The 19,001-nt window shown below is 46.4% G+C and overlaps 1 protein-coding gene across 18 annotated transcripts in view; it reads left to right on the top strand.

Annotated features, from left to right (window-relative positions):
• APBB2 (amyloid beta precursor protein binding family B member 2) overlaps positions 1-19,001 on the top strand; it is a 430,702-nt gene that overhangs the window by 327,858 nt on the left and 83,843 nt on the right. For all 18 annotated transcript variants that reach the window (XM_017854485.1, XM_017854599.1, XM_017854539.1 and 15 more), the window contains 2 exons: positions 15,649-15,795; positions 18,542-18,669. In XM_017854485.1, the coding sequence (XP_017709974.1) occupies positions 15,649-15,795; positions 18,542-18,669 (275 nt within the window). The remainder of the gene's footprint in view (positions 1-15,648; positions 15,796-18,541; positions 18,670-19,001) is intronic.

Here is a 19,001-nt window from a genome sequence, read left to right as displayed (position 1 = left end):
CTCCCTAGTGAGATGACCCCAGTACCTCAGTTGAAAATGCAGAAATCACCAGTCTTCTGTGTCGCTCGCGCTGGGAGTTGGAGACTGGAGCTGTTCCTATTCGGCCATCTTGCTCCGCCCCCTCCCGGCCTTTCTTTAGTAGCAGAAGCCCTTCTGTGTAAGGGCAAGAGCAGGGCCACTGTGACAGGGGAGGCCCAAAGGCCTCAGCCCCACACTGGGCTCCTCTGCAGGTTGCCACTGGACGTAACAGTCCTAGACCTCTGGAGAACACTGTGGAGAGCAGTGCTGTGGCCTGGAGGGAGGGGGACGCAGCTAGCAGGCAGTTAGTTGGTTGCCTGGGCATTTCCTTTCCTCCATGGGCCTCCTTGCCTCCAGTGATCTGTTAGCAGGTGTTGGGTGATGGTGCCCCCTGGTGGACAGTTTGCCCAAGGGCACCCACACTACCTCCGGACTTTTGGTGCCTGCAGTGGGGGCTCCTCCAGTGTGGGCTCTGAGGTAATTCTGAGAAGCCTCTGGACCAGCCCAAAGATATAAACGTAGAGCTGGTGGACTTTTAAGTACTCACTCTCTGTTGAGGGAGTATTTCCTTCTCAGGGTACTCCTAGGAGGCCTTGAATTCTTTGGGACCTCTTTAGAGTGGGGCTGGCCTCCCTGGGCTCTGGTGCCAGCCAGGTGTAGCTACTGGGTGCACCTATAAGACTGTGAGGAGGGGAGGAGGCGCGTTGTGCACACACGTGTCGGGGTGAGAGGTGTTAGGTGTGGCCTGGGAATGCTGGCCTCCCTCTCTCCGTCAGGAAAACCAGCATTGTTGCCGCACCTAGGAGGCAGCAAAGCACGGAGATAGGAACTTGTCAGTACACAAACTCGGGCCTCACTGCCAACTCCGCCATATGCTCATGGTTACCTGAAGTGTATATACCACTGTGTGTTTGTTGGCTGGGGCTGCCATAACAAAATACCACAGACGAGGTGGCTTCAACTACAGAAACATTCTTTTCTCACAGTTATGGAGGCTGGGAGCCCAACGTCACTGTGACAGCAGGGTTGACTTTCCCTGGGGCCGCTCTCCTGGGTTTGTGCTGGCTGCCTTTTCTGTCCTTAAATGGCCTCTTCTCTGTGTGGGGGCCTCCCTGCAGTCTCTTCCTCCTCTTATAAGGATACCACACACGCACACACACACACACCACACACACCACATACACACACACAGACACACACCACACACACACACCATACACATCACACACACACACACACACCCCTAGGCACAGTGGCTCACACCTGTAATCCCAGCACTTTGGGAGGCTGAGGTGAGCAGATGGCTTGAGCCCAGGAGTTCCAGACCAACCTGGGCAACATGGTGAAACCCCATTTTTACAAAAAAAACCCACCTTTTTTAAATTAACAGGCATGGTGGTGCACACATGTAGTCCCATCTACTCAGGGGAGGCTGAGCCCAAAAGGTGAAGGCTGCAGTGAGCTAAGATCACGCCACTTCACTCCAGCCTGGGCAACAGAGCAAGACCCTGTCTAAAAAAACAAAAGGTCAGGCACAGTGGCTCACACCTGTAATCCCAACATTTTGGGAGGCCCAGGCGGGCAGATCACCTGAGGTCAGGAATTCGAGACCAGCCTGACCAACATGGCAAAACCCCATCTCTACTAAAAATACAAAAATCAGCCAGGCTTGGTAGCACGCACCTGTAATCTCAGCTACTTGGGAGGCTGAGACAGGATCGTTGCTTGAACTCAGGAGGCAGAGGTTGCAGTGAGCTGCTGTACTTCAGCCTGGGTGACAGAGTGAGACTGTGTCTAAAAAAGAAAAAGAGGAACAAAAATTCAATAAAGTAAAGCATTATCAGTCCGATTGGAGTAGAGCCCCACTGTTAAGAGCTCATTTAACTTAATTACTGCATTAAAGACCCTTTCTCCAAATACAGTCACATTGGGGGTTAGGACTTCAGCATAGGAATTGGGGAGGGGACACAAATCAGTCTTAACAACTACGCTGTACCTCAGTTTTCTCATCTGTGAAATGGCAATAATAATATCTGCCTCGTGTTGTTATATGGATTAAGTTGATTAAATAAGATATGTAAAAGGAAGTCTGTAGCTGAGTCCCTTTCATGTATGTCTATCTGTACCTAGATCCATCTACATATACTCATACAGGCATGCATATATGCATGTATATACACGTATTTACATATATATGCATATATACCCATGTGCACACATATACACGCATATGTACATGTATATACACACATTCTTAATAAGTGCACATGCGGGATACTCCTTTCTACCAGCTCTGTTTTAGGAAACCTTAAATTTGCCAGGAGTCTGTTTGCTTATCTCAAAAATGGGAGAGAGGAGACCATGTGGCCTAATGGAAAAGACATCTCAGTTTGGGTCGGAAGATTGAGGGTTCAAGTCCTTTCATGGTCAAAATGTTTCCAATGCATTGTGTGGACAGTTAAAAAAGACGCAGAGTCCCTCTTTCACTGGGTTCACTGGGTTGTGAAAATTGAACTAAATTAAGTTAGGTAACTTATAATAAAGCACCTGTGGTTACATCAGAACGCTTTAAATGGAAGTTTCCTTCCTCGTCGTTGGAACTCTGAAATCCCCTTAACTAAGTACTGGTGGGAATTTTTTTTTTTTTCTCGAGACAGGTTTCACTCTGTCACCCAGGCTGGAGTGCAGTGGTGCACCTCAGCTCACTGTAGCCTCTGCCTCCCAGGTTCAAGCGATTCTCCTGCCTCATCCTCTCACTTCACCCTCACCTCCTGTAGCTGGCACTACAGGCATGCGCCACCATGCCCAGCTAACTTTTAAATTTTTTGTAGAAACAGGGTCTTGCCGTTTTGCCCAAGCTGGTCTCGAACTCCTGGGCTCAAGCAGGTGCCACCTCAGCCTCCCAAAGTGCTGGGATTATAGATGTGAGCCACTGTGCCCAGCTGAGAATTCTTTTAAGTTAACAATGAATACTTAGAAACTATGCTTAGAATACATTGAAGACATTATTTCATTGCCATGCAAAAATGTGTATCTTGTGTCTTAAAAGGAAAGCATGTTGATGTCATGACTTTAATGCTACACAAATGTATGCCTTAAATTAGAAGCCAAATCCAGGCCCCTCTAGGACAGTGGCACCCTCCCCAGCTCCAGCATGGCCTCAGACCACTGACCTTTGTCAAACTCATTCCCCCTTCCCCACTCGAGCCACATGAGGGGTCAGGAAGGTGTCTAGGCTGCTGCTCTGGACCATCGTACCCTTACCAAAGAGATCCCTTAGTGCAGAGGAGTGAGGAGCTTTGGCTTCCCCTGAATAAGCATGAGGAAGCAAAGATTCCCCAGCAATAGTTAAAGTAGATGCCGAATCTCATCTCAGCCCCCACTGGAGTGAGATCGCCTTTGTGCATTCTCTCCAGCACATTAGTGGTTCCTATAAATCTCAACGTGATTGCTTTTCTCAAGGTTGCTTCGTGGCAAGTCTGCAAGTGCTTTCTCCGACAGAGGGAGGACGTTAGGAATAGACATCGCAGGCAGGAGCTGACTTGGGAATGGCCCAGGGGAGAACAAGTAAAGATGCATCTGCTTTGAAAGAATCCTTTCATTTTCATTTAAGGACTTGAAATCAGGGAAGCTTTACATCCCAGGAACTCGCACGGCTCCGTGCTGTGTGTGAAGAAGGATTGTGAGGCCGCTGCTCAACTGTGTTGCCTCTTTCCCCTTCCTTGTGTCACATAATGTAGCATTCATTTGGTGTGACTGCATGTGCACTGGGTGTTTCCCAGTTGCAGGGGATGGGGTTAGTATTCCTGGCCCTGTGAGCAGAGACAGGTGACCTGGGCTGGGAACCGCCCTTCACAAAGGGACTAGCCAGTAGTGGGTGGCGGGCAGGCAAGGAGATGGATATCGTGGGCGGTATTTTAATTATGGGTCAATCCTTAGTGCCTGGCACGTGGTAAGTGCTGCATGGGGGTTAGCTATGATCATGACCATCCTCTTTGTAGAAGGGCCTGTCAGAGGTTAACATCAGGGGAGCTTTTCCAGTTATGTGTCTTGCTCTGAAAAATAGGAAGGGGGAAAGTTAAGTAAATGGCACTAGTGGGCCTGGGGCCTCAAAGGGCCATGCATCATGTTTTCTGCCTGAGTGCTCACTATGTTGTAGACAGTCTGGGAAAATGACAGAAACAGCTAAAGCGCTCATGGGGACCAGTGTAGAAATGCTCTCTGGGTCCTCCCTGGCCACCATGGTCTCTGCCATGCTAAATAATGAATCACGCTGATTCCTTGCTTCAGCCCAATGGAGAACTGGGTCAAGCTTCACTCCAGAGAATCCCCAGACACCTCTCTGGCAGAACCCACTGACATCTTAGATTTGAAAAGCATTTCAGTATTTCCAAAAAAAAGAATAGCAAAGAAACCATATATATAAGGACGGTGATCTCTCTCTCTGCCTGTATTGACCACAAATGCTGGTTTACTAAAGTCTTCTCTATTACGGAGGCAACATCCAAGAGGTATTTTGAACCTTGAAAAGCTTGCATATTTTTTTGTATGGATTCTGTGAAAGTTGTTTTAGGTCACAGTCCTTTGCTCACTGACTGCTTTATTTATTTATTTATTTATTTATTTATTTATTTATTTATTTATTTATGAGATGGAGTCTCACTCTGTCGCCCAGGCTGGAGTTGCAGTGGCGCCATCTCGACTTACTGCAACCTCCGCCTCTCAGGTTCAAGCAATTCTCCTGCCTCAGCCTCCCAAGTAGCTTGCACTACAAGCTTGTGCCACCACACCCTGCTGATTTTTGTATTTTTAGTAGAAATGGGGTTTTGCCATGTTGGCCAGGCTGGTCTCAAACTCCTAACCTCAAGTGATCTACCTGCCTCAGCCTCCCAAAGTCCTGGGATTACAGGAGTGAACTAATGCACCCAGCCCAGCTGCCTTATTTGTCAGTGAAACCTGGACAGTGAAAAGACCCTGGGCTGCAGGCAGAAATCAGACCCGTTGCTGTTTCTACTGGCTGCAGTAACTGTGGGAGATGACAGAGGGCTTTTCTTAACTCTTAGGGAAATATCACAAAACATGGGCTATCAAATGTAACAAATGTACCCTAAGCGTACATTATTCTGGCCACCAATGTGAAATAAATAGTATGTGGGCTATATGATTATTAAAAAGGTTCTTCTTCATTGTCCCATATAGCAGGAATACAAAAGCAGGTGGCTTTTGTCCACCTGACCCCCAGAACACAGATAGAAAAGGTCTCCATAGAGCAGCTCTGCAGCGTAGGCAGCAGCCAGGATCACCATGTTCCTAGGATCTAGCGAGATAGGCTGGAATCCCATAGCCTGCAGTGGGCTGTGTATCCTCCCCAAAACCCTGCCAGTTCCCTGTGGCTTCTATTTCTCTCATGTTGAATCCCTGTTCTCTATGCTGAAACTTTTGCATGTTCCTTTTTCTCTGCCAACGTTCTCCTTTAATTCCCCTGACAACATCAGCCATCTCTGTAAGAGGCCCTTTGCTGGTGCATCAAGGGTAACATCAAGGGGGGCTTACATCAAAATCAGTGTCTTGCATCTTTTTTTTTTTTTTTTTTTTTTGAGACGGAGTCTTGCTCTGTCGCCCAGGCTGGAATGCAGTGGCACAATCTCGGCTCACTGCAGCCTCTGCCTCCTGGCCTCAAGCAAGTCTCCTGCCTCAGCCTCCCGAGTAGCTGGGATTACAGGCGCCTGCCACCATGCCCAGCTAATTTTTGTATTTTTTTAGTAGAGATGGAGTTTCACCATGTTGACCAGGCTGGTCTCGAACTCCTGACCTCAGGTGATCTGCCCACCTTGGCCTCCCAGAGTGCTGGGATTACAGGCGTGAGCCACTGCACCCAGCCCATTTTTTAATTTTATTATTGCTTTTTTCAGAGATGGAGTATTGCTCTGTCACCTAAGCTGTAATACAGTGGCTTGACCCTAGCTCACTGCAGCCTCGAACTCCTGAGCTCAAGTGATCCTCCCACCTCAGCCTCTCTAGTAGCTGGGATGACAGGTATGCACCACTGTGCCTGGCTAATTAAAAAAAATTTTTTTACAGACCATGTCTCACTTTGTCACCCAGGCTTGTCTTGAACTCCTGGCCTCAAGTGATCCTCCTGCTTCAGCCTCCCAAGTAGTTGGGATTATAGGCATGAGCACAATCCACTGTGCCTGGCCAGTTTCTTGTATTAAAAACTGGGTGTTGGGTCCAGTGGGGTGGCTCACGCCTGTAATCCCAGCACTTTGGGATGCCAAGGTGGGAGGATCATTTGAGCTCAGGAGCTTGAAACCAGCCTAGGCAACATGGCGAGATCTTTACTCTACAAAAAACCAAAAATTAGCGGAGTGTGGTGGTGGATGCCTGTAGTCCCAGCCACTTGGGAGGCTGAGGTGGAAGGATCACTTGAGCCTGGGAGGTCAAGGCTGCAGTGAGCCATGATTGTACCACTGTACTCCAACGTGGGTGGCAGAGTGAGACCCCGTCTCAGAAAAGGAAAAAAAAAACCTGAGTCAGACTTTCTCACCTTCACAAGTCATTCAGTCCTGCCTGTCGGCTCAACTGCCAGCCACCTGGAAGTTGTGCAGCCCTTTCTTGCCCCTCTCTACTTCCCTATACCCGTTTCTTCTGTTCACCCTTAAATTCCTGATCATTTCCTCTGTAGAGCCATTTAACCGTTTTCCTCATCCACTAACCAAAAGCGGACTGTGATGCTAACTAGAAAGCTTTTGCTAGCCCTGATGTGTATACACACATAAAATAAGTGTTGATGTCTTGACAAGTGAGCACTCTGCTGTCTAACCTCCTTGGAACTCTCTTAAAGTACAGTAAATCCTTACTTAACATTATTAGTGAGTTCTCAGAAACTCCAACTTCAAGAGAAATGATGTATAAGGAAAGCAAATTTTTTTCTCATCAACATTATAGCAAAACAGCATTAAAAGAAGTTGAACGAAACAACCTTATTCAAGGTAGGTCATTTTGTTTAAAGTCACAGTTTTTAAAAACCTATCAACGATGTTAAGTGAAGATTTACTGTACTTTGTATTTTTACAGCTTTTGGAAAACTGGTGAGAGCTTTGGACCATCTTTCCATCTCTCACACACACACATACACACACATAATTTTGGATATATTTTCAGGGTGTTTAGAACTTCCTGAAGCCTATCCATGGATCTCCCAGGTCCATGGACCCTTAATAAAATCCCTGAAGTGTGTCTGGGCGCAGTGGCTCACGCCTGTAATCCCAGCACTTTGGGAGGCTGAGGTGGGCGGATCACTTGAGGTCAGGAGTTGGAGACAAGCCTGGCCAAGATGGTGAAACCCCATCTCTACTAAAAATAGAAAAATTAGCTGGGCATGGTGATGGGCACCTGTAATCCCAGCTGCTCAGGAGGCTGAGGCACGAGAATCGCTTGAACTTGGGAGGCGGAGGTTGCAGTGAGCCAAGATCGTGCCACTGCACTCCAGCCTGGGAGACAGAGAGAGACTCAGTCTCAAAAACAAAACAAAACAAAAAGCCGGGCTCGTGCCTGTAATACCACAGCATTTTGGGAGGCCGAGATGGGTGGATCACCTGAGGTCAGAAGTTTGAGACCAGCCTGGCCAACATGGTGAAACCCCATCTCTACTAAAAATACAAAAAAATAGCTGGGTGTGGTGCCAGGTGCGTGTAATCCCAGCTACTCAGGGAGGCTGAGGCAGAAGAATGGCTTGAACCTGGGAGGCAGAGGTTGCAGTGAGCCGAGATCGCGCCACTGCACTCCAGCCTGGGTGACAAGAGCACGACTCTGTCTCAAAAAAAAAAACCCTGAAGTCATCTGATGAGATGGAGCCTGTCCTTCTGAAGAGGACAGAGCATCCCCACCAGGCTCTGCATCTCTCCCTGTCCCCCACCACCTAGGGGTATCTTAGTGTTGCTCAGTCATTAATTGTAAAAACAAAACTAGATTGGCATAGCTGGCAATGATGTGTCAGGACTGGGGAATCAGAGACCTTGAGAAAATAATGGTCACCTTTTCTCACCTATTTCCTTTGGGCCAGGCCCTTTGCAAGATTCTTAATCTAAGCCATCCCATTTCATCTTGCCAGGACCCTACGAGGTCCATCCTGTTATCCTCACAGCAACAGATGAGGAAACTGAGGCTCACCAAGATTGAGTAACCTGGGTCACACTGCTAATAAGTGGCTGACCTGAGATTTCATCCCAGAGTTAGTGGCTTGAACACCTGGGCCCCAAGCCACTCTGCTCTGGGCCCCTTCTCCCATAGTTGCACCTTACTCTTCTTGATCCATGCCCACAGAGCTGTGTGACCTTGGATGTGGCCATCAAACAAATACGCCCTTCCAGTTTTTTGAAATACTACGTAGGGCAAAGTGTTTGGTCTGTTTGGCCCATTGATAAGAAGTCTCCAGTGCCTGGCATATGGTAGGTGTCATAAATATTTGTTGAATAAATGAATTAATCTGTCCTGCAAGGCTCAGCTCAATTTCATGTCTTTTAAGAAGCTGTCCGTCACTAACTCTGAATTAAAAAAAAAAAAAAAGCCCAGGCTGAGGGCTCACACCTGTAATCCCAGCACTTTGGGAGGCCGAGATGGGCAAATCACTTGAGATCAGGAGTTGGAGACCAGCCTGGCCAACATGGTGAAACCCTGTCTCTAATAAAAATACAGAAAATTTAGCTGAGTGTAGTGGCACACGCCTGTAATTGCAGCTACTTGGGAGGCTGAGGCAGGAGAATTGCTTGAACCCAGGAGGCAGAGGTTGCAGTGAGCCAAGGCACTGCCACTGCACTCCAGCCTGGGCAACAGAGTGAGACTCCATCTCAAAAACAAAAAACAAAACAAAAAACTCTCCTTCCATGAGCTCCCAACCCATGCTTGTGCCTCAGTGCACCCTTCATGGTCCGTGCTATAGATTGCTGCTATGTGTCTGCTCTGTCACAAGCTTCTCAAGAGCAGGAACTTACCTACTCTCAGATACTCTCAGTTAACTCAGATGTATCTACAGAGAAGAAAAGGCACTCATCTCAGTAGGTCCTCCAGGAACTAAATAGTCACCCAGTAAATGTTATCAGCACAAATACACAGTTGTTATTGTGCTATAGGATAATTAGGCTTGAATGGTAAGTAATTCCCATAGATGACTGTTAATTAGGATTACATTTGTAGTGTTGGGCCACATTTTAGCTTTTTGATGTGAGCTTTTTTAGTTTTTTAACATCTGTAACTTAATGTTGTTATATGTTCTGGTACCATTTACCTTTTGGTCACTATCCCTCAACAGTCACAGAGCAGTGGCTGTGCCCTGGGTGTTGGATATGCTCCTTCATGGACATGAGCTCATTTTGCCACTGTCTTCTTTGGTCCTGTACCCCGAGACCAACTTGCCTGGCTAGAGGCAAGGCCTGTATCCCACAGCTCACTGGCTCCTAGCCCCTGGTCTCACCCCTCACTGCATCCCCTGCCCCTCCTGGTCCCTGGAGGAGATCCCGCAGTTTTCTGACAGCACGCTCTCATTTTGCTGCCTGCATTAAAGCCCAGAGGAAGGAAAAGAACAGAAACCTAGAAATTCATCAAGGGAAAAGAGAAATGGGAGACTGGGGAAAACAAAAATTGAAATAATAGTATCTTCTGGAATCAGAGAGAACAAAATACATACTTGCCGGAGTAACCTTAGATGCCTGGAGGCTGAGCATCCACCGAATGGAATACAATTCGAACCCAGGACCATCTGGTCATAGATACCCAGGCTTTGCTCTGTGTTCTGCTCCACGACACACATTTGAAGGAGAGGTCCTCTGCAAGAAGATAGCTGTATTATAAAACTCAGAGATAGAAGCTCCACACAAGATGGGTTTTACAGCTAAGATAGGATGACTTGATTCCACTGTGGAAGAAGAGAACAAATGGGAGAGAAGGGGGCCCAGGTCAAAAGCTGTGTCCCTTCTGGGTCAGCCATGACCCAGATCCCTTAAATGCCCATAGTAACTAACAACAATAACAGAAGCAGCAGCAAACTTGAATATAGCCCAGTTAATCCTCACAACATTTGATAGGTTGTTGTGAGACAAGTTATTTTTAGTACCCACATTTTATAACGAGGACATTGAGACACAGACAGGTTAACTAACTCACCCAAGGTCAAAAATGGTAAGAGGCAGCCCCGGGATTTGAACCTAGATTTTACTTTCAATCTGAGGAACCACATAACTTTGGGTAAAGAAAGGAGCCATCTGTCTATAGCAGTGGTTCTCAAGGTGTGGCTCCCGGATCACAGCTTCAGTATCATCTGAGAGCTGGTTAGAAATAGAGACTCTTGAGTCCTACCCAGACCTACTGAATCAGAAACTCTGGGGAAGGGGTCCAGTGTTCTGTGTGTGTGTGTGTGTGTGTGTGTTTCTTTTTTTTTTTTTTGAGATGGAGTCTCACTCTGTTGACCTCAAGTGGGCCGCCCACCTCAGCCTCCCAAAGTGCTGGGATTGCAGGCATGAGAGACCATGCCCGGCCTGTTATGTGTTTTAAGAAAGCCCTCCAGGTCATATATTCATATGTATCATGGTCTACAGTACATCTCCACATGCTGGCTTTGGCTGAAATCTATTAAACTAGAGAAATCCTTAAAATCCACTAATAGAAAACAGTAAAAGTTTATCAATAATAATAATAATAATAATAATAATAATAATAAAAGCCAGATGCTTTGTCAAATGCCTATAGTCCCAGCACTTTGGGAGGCCAAGGTGGGTGGATCACCTGAGGTCAGGAGTTTGAGACCAGCCTGGCCAACGTGGTGAAACCTCGTCTTTACCAAAAAGACAAAAAATTAGCGAGGTGTGATGGCACATGCCTGTAATCCCAGGTACTCAGGAGGCTGAGGCAGGAGAATCGTTTCAACCTGGGAGACGGAGGTTGCAGTGAGCTGACGCCACGCCACTGCACTCCAGCCTGGGTGAAAGAGTGAAACTCCATCTCAAAAACAATAAACAAACAAAAAATAACAATAAGGATTTGCCAAGTTTTGACTATCTGCCAGGCATGATGCTAAGCATTTTACCAGCATTATCTTCTTTAGGCCTTGCATATGCTATAAGTATAGGTAGCATTATTATTTTACAGATGAAGAGACTGAGACTTAGAGACCTGAAGTGACTTAACCTAAAGTCACCAGCCAGAAAGTAGCAAAATGATGACTTGAATCCAGACCCCTCTGATGACACGGTTCTACGCTGAACCATTACTCTTTTGCCCTTTTGGGTAAGAATTATTGAAGAATGGGCCTAAGTCAAAGTGTATATGTTGATTTTTTTTATTAACTTTTTTTTTAAGTGGTAGATGACTTCGTTAAATATTTTGAGTTCTTCCCACGCTCCAAGACGAGCCTTTATTCCCAGAACTGTTTACGCTCAGCATCCCTTCCTGGGTTTAAGGGAAAGTGGTGGTGGTTATGAACCTTCCTGGCCACACGGGGGCATCACCAAACAGTACAGGTTGCTCATTGCTGCTCCGTTCTTTGGGAAGAAGCCAAGCTGGCCCCTCGGGCGGAGCTGCATATTCCCTGTATACCTGTTTCCTTTCACTTTGGCCACACAGAATGGGGTGAAACTCTTCAGATGAGAGACTTAATTCAAACAACCTCAGGGTTACACAAGAAAAATGACTTTAGATAAACTCACTATAGTAACATGTCAGGCTTGTGTTCATCAATATGACAAAACAATTTTTTTCTTTTTTATTTGAGACAGAGTTTTGCTCTTGTTGCCCAGGCTAGAGTGCAGTGGTGCGATCCTGACTCACTGCAGCCTCCCGCTTCTGGGTTCAAACGATTCTTTTGCCATGATTCTTTTGTCTCAGCCTCCCGAGTAGCTGGAATTACAGGTGTCCTCCTCCACACCTGGCTAATTTTTGTATTTTTAGTAGAAACGGGGTTTCACCATGTTGGCCAGGCTGGTCTGGAACTCCTATCCTCAAGTGATCCACCGGCCCTGGTCAAAAGTGCTGGGATTACAGGCGTGAGCCACCATGTCCAGCAAAAACAGTATTCTTAATGTGCTTGGATGAGGTCGGGTGATTTGCATATTTTAGCCAAGAATGATACTCTTGGTGTTCAGTGAGCTGTTTAGATCAAAATTTTTGTCATCTTGGACTCCAAGGAGAGAAAACAGCCAGTGTTCTTTTTTACCTTCTTTGTCGTTACTGAATTCTTTTGAGCAGTCCTAGGTTGTAGGATGTTACAGTAGGCAGCTGGAGACCGTGGGAAAATGCATTTCTGACTTCTGGTTTGAAGAGAAGTATCTCACAGTAACAGTACTGTCTTAGGGTTCACCCCGGCCAGGATCACTGAGATGCTGTCCTGATGGCAGCTTCTGTGGATCTTGAACCCCATTTCCACATGGGCATGCCACAGTACCCAGTCCAAGCCCCAGTTTCCATGCCAGAAGCTGAATTCACTAGAATTTTGACCAAGGTAATCATATAATTTATTGTCTAACCCAGGACACTTTTTGAGAGTAAAAGGGACTGCTCTGAATAATCTTGCCAGAATGACAGGGATGCCCCAGAACTATTGAGGGGAAAATTGGGACATGTGGTCACCCTAAAACAAATCTTTCATTTTTCCTTCTTGATTATTCAGTTAAGAGTTATATGACACTGTATTTATTTGCTTGTTCATTCAACAAATGTTCAAGTGTTTTTTATATGCTAAGTTCACTACTTATTTTCTCCTCACGAAAACCCTCTGAAGTAATTATTATTATTACTCCCATTTTTACAAACGAACAAAATTGGGACTTAGTAAATGACTTTTCTAAGGTCCCAGTACCAGTACATCAGAGAGCTGAGATTAGAATGCCGATTGTTCCTACTCTTGATCCACACACACTCACAACTGTATTAAGGGCTGGGTGCAGTGGCTCATGCTTGTAATCCCAGCACTTTGAAGGCCAAGGCAGGCCAATCACTTGAGGTCAGGGAGTTAAAGGCCAGCCTGGCCAACATGGTGAAACCCCATCTCTACCAAAAATACAAAAATTAGCCAGGCATGGTGGTATGCACCTGTAATCCCAGCTACTTGGGAGGCTGAGGCAGGAGGATCACTTGAACTCAGGAGGTGGAGGTTTCAGTGAGCCGAGATCATGCCATTGCACTCCAGCCAGGGTGACAGCAAGAACCTGTCTCGAAAAAAAAAAAAAAGAAGAACTATATTGAGGTTACCGGCTGTTTATCCAGCCTTCTTTATCATCCTAACCCCATCTGACATTGTCCCCCCATGAAAATCTCAGAGGCATATAGCAAAGTGGTTAAGTGTAGGAGCCCAGAAGCCAAACTGCCCAGGTTTGAATCCTGGATCTGTGCTGCACCCAGTTTCCTCATGTATAAAATGGGTACAGTAACTTAGTACCAGCTCTGTGCTGCACCCAGTTTCCTCATGTATAAAATGGGTACAGTAACTTAGTATCGACCTCAGAGGGTTGGGGTGAGGACTGACTGAGTTAATACTTTTGACATTTGAATAGAGGTGGTAGGAGACAAGGTTGGAATGGCAGGCCAGGGGAGTCAGCTGGGACACTGTGATGTTACTGATTAGGGCCTGGGTTGGGAACCGACATGGGAGAGAGGTTAATGGGCTGCACAACACTTTCTGGAGAAACAGCAGGGCCTGGGCACTTAAGTCAGACTGGCAAAATCATGCATTTTCATAAAGCAGCACATTTGGTGGGGTGTTTCTGTGGAATATCCAACACATCCACCTGGAGAAACACACTTTGGTCTGAGACTGAGGGAGCAGAGCTGCAGAGGGGCAGGCAGGCCAGGCAAGACCTGGCCAGCCCTGAATTGGCCACAGCCACCTCTGGCACCCGGGACCTCCTCTTCACCATCAGGCTGGTTCCCTGCAGTGCGTACATGTGCAGAACCTTTCCCCAAGACTCAGACTCCTGAGTAGCTTCTGTGGTTGTCACGGGGACTGCCTTCTTTTTTTGGTTTCTTTGTGAAAGGCACCTTGTGCACCATCAGCAGAGTGGCCACTGAGGTGGTCACATAGCCTTCTCCTCTCTCTAGGACCTGAGGATCAGCGCAGTGTTTGCTTAAATGGGCTGTTTTGTCATTGATATTTTGGTGAGTTTTTTTTCCCCTGACAAAGTGTGATCAGCTACTCAGGAAGGGGGTTCCTGGTCTGCGCACAGTGACTGGAAGAGGGAAGGTGGCACTAGACCGAATGTGATCACTTTAAGACACTTTGCTGCATTTCTTCATTTGGTTATGAAGCTCGCATTTGGAAACTTTAAAAGCTGTTCTTCGAGAGCCAGTCTGTTGGCTCCCAAGGAAGGGTGGCTCCATGTCTGCCTTTCGGGGAAGGTGGCCTCTGCAACTGCTGGACAGCTTGCATGGGATCAGGGATGCAGAGAGGGTTGAGGGACCCAGCTCAGGCACGCAGCAACCCTGGTGATCCACCGGCAAGGCAAATGCTGTAGCCAAGTCACCCTTTCATGGCCTGTGAAGTTTTTTCTTCATACGTCTTCAGATTTTTTACTTGTTATAATATGCAGCATATAGTACTTTCTTAATTAAAGGGAAAAATTGAATTACATAACTTTAAAAAAAGAGAGGTAGTATGATCTCAAAGTATCTCTAAGTGATACAAGAATAAATGGTTTTAAAAGCACGAATCTGTCAATTCTGCAAGCACTGCGGCATTTAAAGATTCCCTCGTCATGCTGTAGGACCTGACACACTTACTTGTTATCATGAGTGGATACTTTTTTTCCTCGTTTTGCTGCCTTTCTGGGTATTAGAGAAAACATCTTCCTTCTCTGTTATTAGAAACAAGTGCCTAACATGTATTTAATTCATTCTGTCTCCACCGTTTCTAGGTGCTTACCAAATAACAGATTTCATGGGGTTGCATTTCTCACTATTTAAAAAACTGCCTTATAAGAGGTATCAGGAGCTTAGAAATTTTATATCCAAATTTTGTAATATAAGCCCTATACTTATATTTCTGGTAATCTATTCTTTTTTTTTTTTTTTTTTTTTTTTTTTTTTTTTTTGAGGTGAAGTCTCGCCCTGTCTCCCAGGCTGGAGTGCAATGGTGCCAACTTGGCTCACTACAACCTCCGCATCCTGGGTTCAAGCGATTCTCCTGGCTCAGCCTTCTGAGTAACTGGAGTTACAGGCACCCGCCACCAAGACTGGCTGTTTTTTGTATTTTTAATAGAGACAGGGTTTCACCATGTTGGCCAGGTTGGTCTCAGACCCCTGACCTCAAGTGATCCACCCACCTCAGCCTCCCAGAGTGCTGGGATTACAGGCGTGAGCCACCGCACCTGGCCTGCTTCTAGTAATCTGTTCTAAGGAAGAAATCTGAACACATGCACACATCAGGCAAAAAGATATTTGTCACTACATTTTTTTAAATAGCAAAAAGTAGTTACCATTTAATTTCTAGCAATAGAGGATTTGTTAACTCAATTAGATGATTGAACATAATGAAGCAAATAAAAGTGCGTTAAGTAGTACCTTGTAGTTGTGGGAGGGGAGTAGTGTAAACTGATACGATTGGCCAAACCATGGAGTGACTTCCTGTCCTCTTACTCTATCTTCCAGTGTTTTGCTGTGCGTTCTCTGGGATGGGTAGAGATGGCAGAAGAAGACCTCGCCCCCGGTAAAAGTAGTGTTGCGGTCAACAACTGCATCAGGCAACTTTCCTACTGCAAAAATGACATCCGAGACACGGTCGGAATTTGGGGAGAGGTAAGTGGCACGTAGAATGATGTACAGCAGGCTGTTTACATTCGCCTGTGTTTCAGGACGCCCCACAGCTCGGTGACACGTGGTACTCAGGGGCTCCGAGGTGTTTTTCACGTGTCTTTTCCCATTAATGCAGGAAGTGTAGGTATGGTGCCCCCGCGTGACTGATCCCTTAGCACTGCCAGATCCCAGTGACGACTGGGGCCTGGAGAGAGAGCATTTCTCAGTAGCTAAGTGACACAGATTTATGAGTGAGCATTAGGGACCCAGAACTCCCCTAAACATGCCTGCAAAATGGGATGTGCCAGTCTGTAAGAGCAGTTTTGCAGACTGGAAGAAGGACCCATATTCTCAAAGGGGAAGGTGACTTCCACACATACACACAAAAATATTGATGCTTCTACTCTAAAAGTTGACAGCTTATCCTTTTATAACATTCTTCTTGACTTACATTCTGAAGAATCAACATTATACGTGAATTGTGGAATTGATATTTATATATTTCTCCCTTTTAACAGAGTGATTACATTTTGAAATGTTAGTTAAGATAATTTCAGAAAGGAAAGAAGTAAGTACAGATACCAAATGTATATAAAACTCACACCAAACTGGAAAAGCTGTATTCCTGGTGTGCCCGAGACCTGTAGAAAAAGCATTTTGGGAGCATCTTGGAATAGTGTTTGCTACATGAATAGATGCTGTTCTCTCTGCTTCTAGTGAACACAGCAGTGGTAGAAAAGTTTGCTTTTTGGTTGAGCTGATTGGAACTCCACTCACATTTTCTCCTAGCAGCACGTCCCAATGGGAGGTAGGTTTCCAAACCTTTCCATGGTGGAGTTTGTCTGCCTTAAAGTGGAGCTGAATCACTGCATTGCCAAGCTGACTTTTACATTCCAAGCATAAGGGAGAACTGGAAGAATTTTCTTCCATCCAGGAAAAGCCATTTAGACTCTTCTGTTGTTTGACTTTACTGTCCTTTCTCACTACATTATCTCCCATCCAAATACCCAAGCATGGCTGGGCACGGTGGCTCAGGCCTGTAATCCCAGCACTTTGGGAGGCTGCGGCAGATGGATGACCTGAGGTCAGGAGTTCAAGACCAGCCTGTCCAACATGCTGAAACCCCATCTCTACTACAAATACAAAAATTAGCCGCATATGGTGGCATGCATCTGTAGTCCCAGCTACTCGAGAGGCTGAGGTAGGAGAATCACCTGAACCTGGGAGGCGGAGGTTGCAGTGAGCCAAGATCATGCCATTGCACTCCAGCCTGGGTGACAAAGCGAGACTCCATCTCAAAAAAAAATAACAAAACCCAGGCCTATGTTTACCACCAAATTCTCCACCTGTTTTCACTCTCCTTCAGTCAAAAATGCTGTTCCTTCTTGGCCAGGATTTAGAAGGAAGGTGGTTGTGATTTATACTAACATGTGAATGACTGACCTTTAGAAGAGCCGTAGGTCTAAGGCAGCATGCTCCAGGCTCTGTGAATCGTGTTCACCACAACAGTCAACACGAGTTGTGTTTTCTGCCAGTGCTTTCGTCTGTAAATGGCTTAGCTGCTCTTGGGGGAAGATTTGAGACCAGGCTGGATCTCAGCTGTAGACACAGGCCACAGCTTCAACACTGGCTGACAGAGGCACTGAGATACCTATCTCTGCCTCCCTGAGCATCAGAGCTCTATTTCACTCTGAGAATGTTTGGTGGGAAACTAAAACATCATTCCCAAAAACTATACCAGAAAGCAGTTTATCTGTTTCACTTTGAGATTTGAAGACCTACCAAGAAGCCTCACTGTTCTGCCGAGCCAGATCTTCCATCATCAGTGCCACAGCATCTAGATGGCCTTGAGGAGAGAGAGTGTTTCAGCTGTGCAACAGATATTTAATGATGTCCTAAAATTATGCCTGGGAGATTGCAGGGGGAATCAGTAGTCTAGTGCTTCTGCCCACAGAAAACCAACACAGGTGGGGAGATGGGACACCAGAGTGGTGTCTCCGAAGGACAGTGCAGGAGTTGAGAGACCTGGGTGTTCCCCCATGCTGGGATCCCAGCAGCACCCACAGGTTCTGTGTCAGACCTTGAGCAAGTTACTTAACCTTTCAGTGTCAGTTTCCCCAACTGCCAACTGGTGATAGTAACAATCCAAGCCCTTAGAGCGCAATTTACAGAGATCATGAGCCAGTGCACCTTAAGCACGTGGCCTAACGTAGTCATTTAAATGTTAGCCATTGTTAGTGCTGAGAAATGTCATGAAGCTGTGCCTGCTATCTGTCAGGCAGACCACACAGCTAGGAAGTGGTGTAAAAGCCGAGAAGAAGCAGGTATCGTTGTGGGTCTGGAAAGGCTGTCGAGGGGATGCTTGATAGGAGCTGGCCAGAAGAATGGGGAGATAGAGGTTCTAAGAATTTAATGGGCACAGAATTAGTGAAAGACTAAATTATCCAGGGAACCCACCATTAGCCTTTTGTCATAAAGATTCAGAAGTGTAAATAATTAAATTTAAGAGCAGCCTGGAAAGCAGGATGGGAGCACATTTCAGAGGACTCAGGGAGAGAGAAATTGGGTGTATGAGAGGAATCGGAAAGATATCAATATTCTTGTCCAGAAAGGACATTTCTTGGGCAGACAAATTACAGACCACAGGGTGACTTCTTTTGGTGGCTGACACAGTGTTCCTGGATGCCACACGCAATTAGGCTTTCCAGCCTGCATGAGGAAGACAGCGTGTTTTCTCATTGTGTCCCAGGGGAAAGACATGTACCTGATCCTGGAGAACGACATGCTCAGCCTGGTGGACCCCATGGACCGCAGCGTGCTGCACTCGCAGCCCATCGTCAGCATCCGCGTGTGGGGCGTGGGCCGCGACAATGGCCGGTGAGTCCCCGGGTGGGGCAGTCCGGGTCACCTCACCCGTGTCCCTGTTCTAGCTGAACACCAAAGCATGGTCTCGCAGCATTTCACCGAATACAAAACTCGTGTAGCCTCCGTATAGAAATGTACAAAATGAAAGTGTGTCTCTAGTTCCCTGCCTCTTAAAGCCTCCAAACTGCTTCCCTTCCTAGCTTCATTGTCTCAAATCTTTTGTCAGTTCTGACCCTGATCCTGCCTTCCAGTTCTGCATGTTTCTCCTCCTGACCCTCCTCATTCAACCAAGTTTCCAACCCAGGCCATCTCAACCCCTTTTTCCCCTCCTCTCTGCAGTCTTT

The sequence above is a fragment of the Rhinopithecus bieti genome, unplaced genomic scaffold (assembly GCF_001698545.2).
Source record: "Rhinopithecus bieti isolate Rb0 unplaced genomic scaffold, ASM169854v2 scaffold_2339, whole genome shotgun sequence".
NCBI lineage: Eukaryota > Metazoa > Chordata > Mammalia > Primates > Cercopithecidae > Rhinopithecus > Rhinopithecus bieti.
Note: the sequence above shows the minus strand (reverse complement) of the source record. Positions and strands in the feature narration are given on the sequence as shown.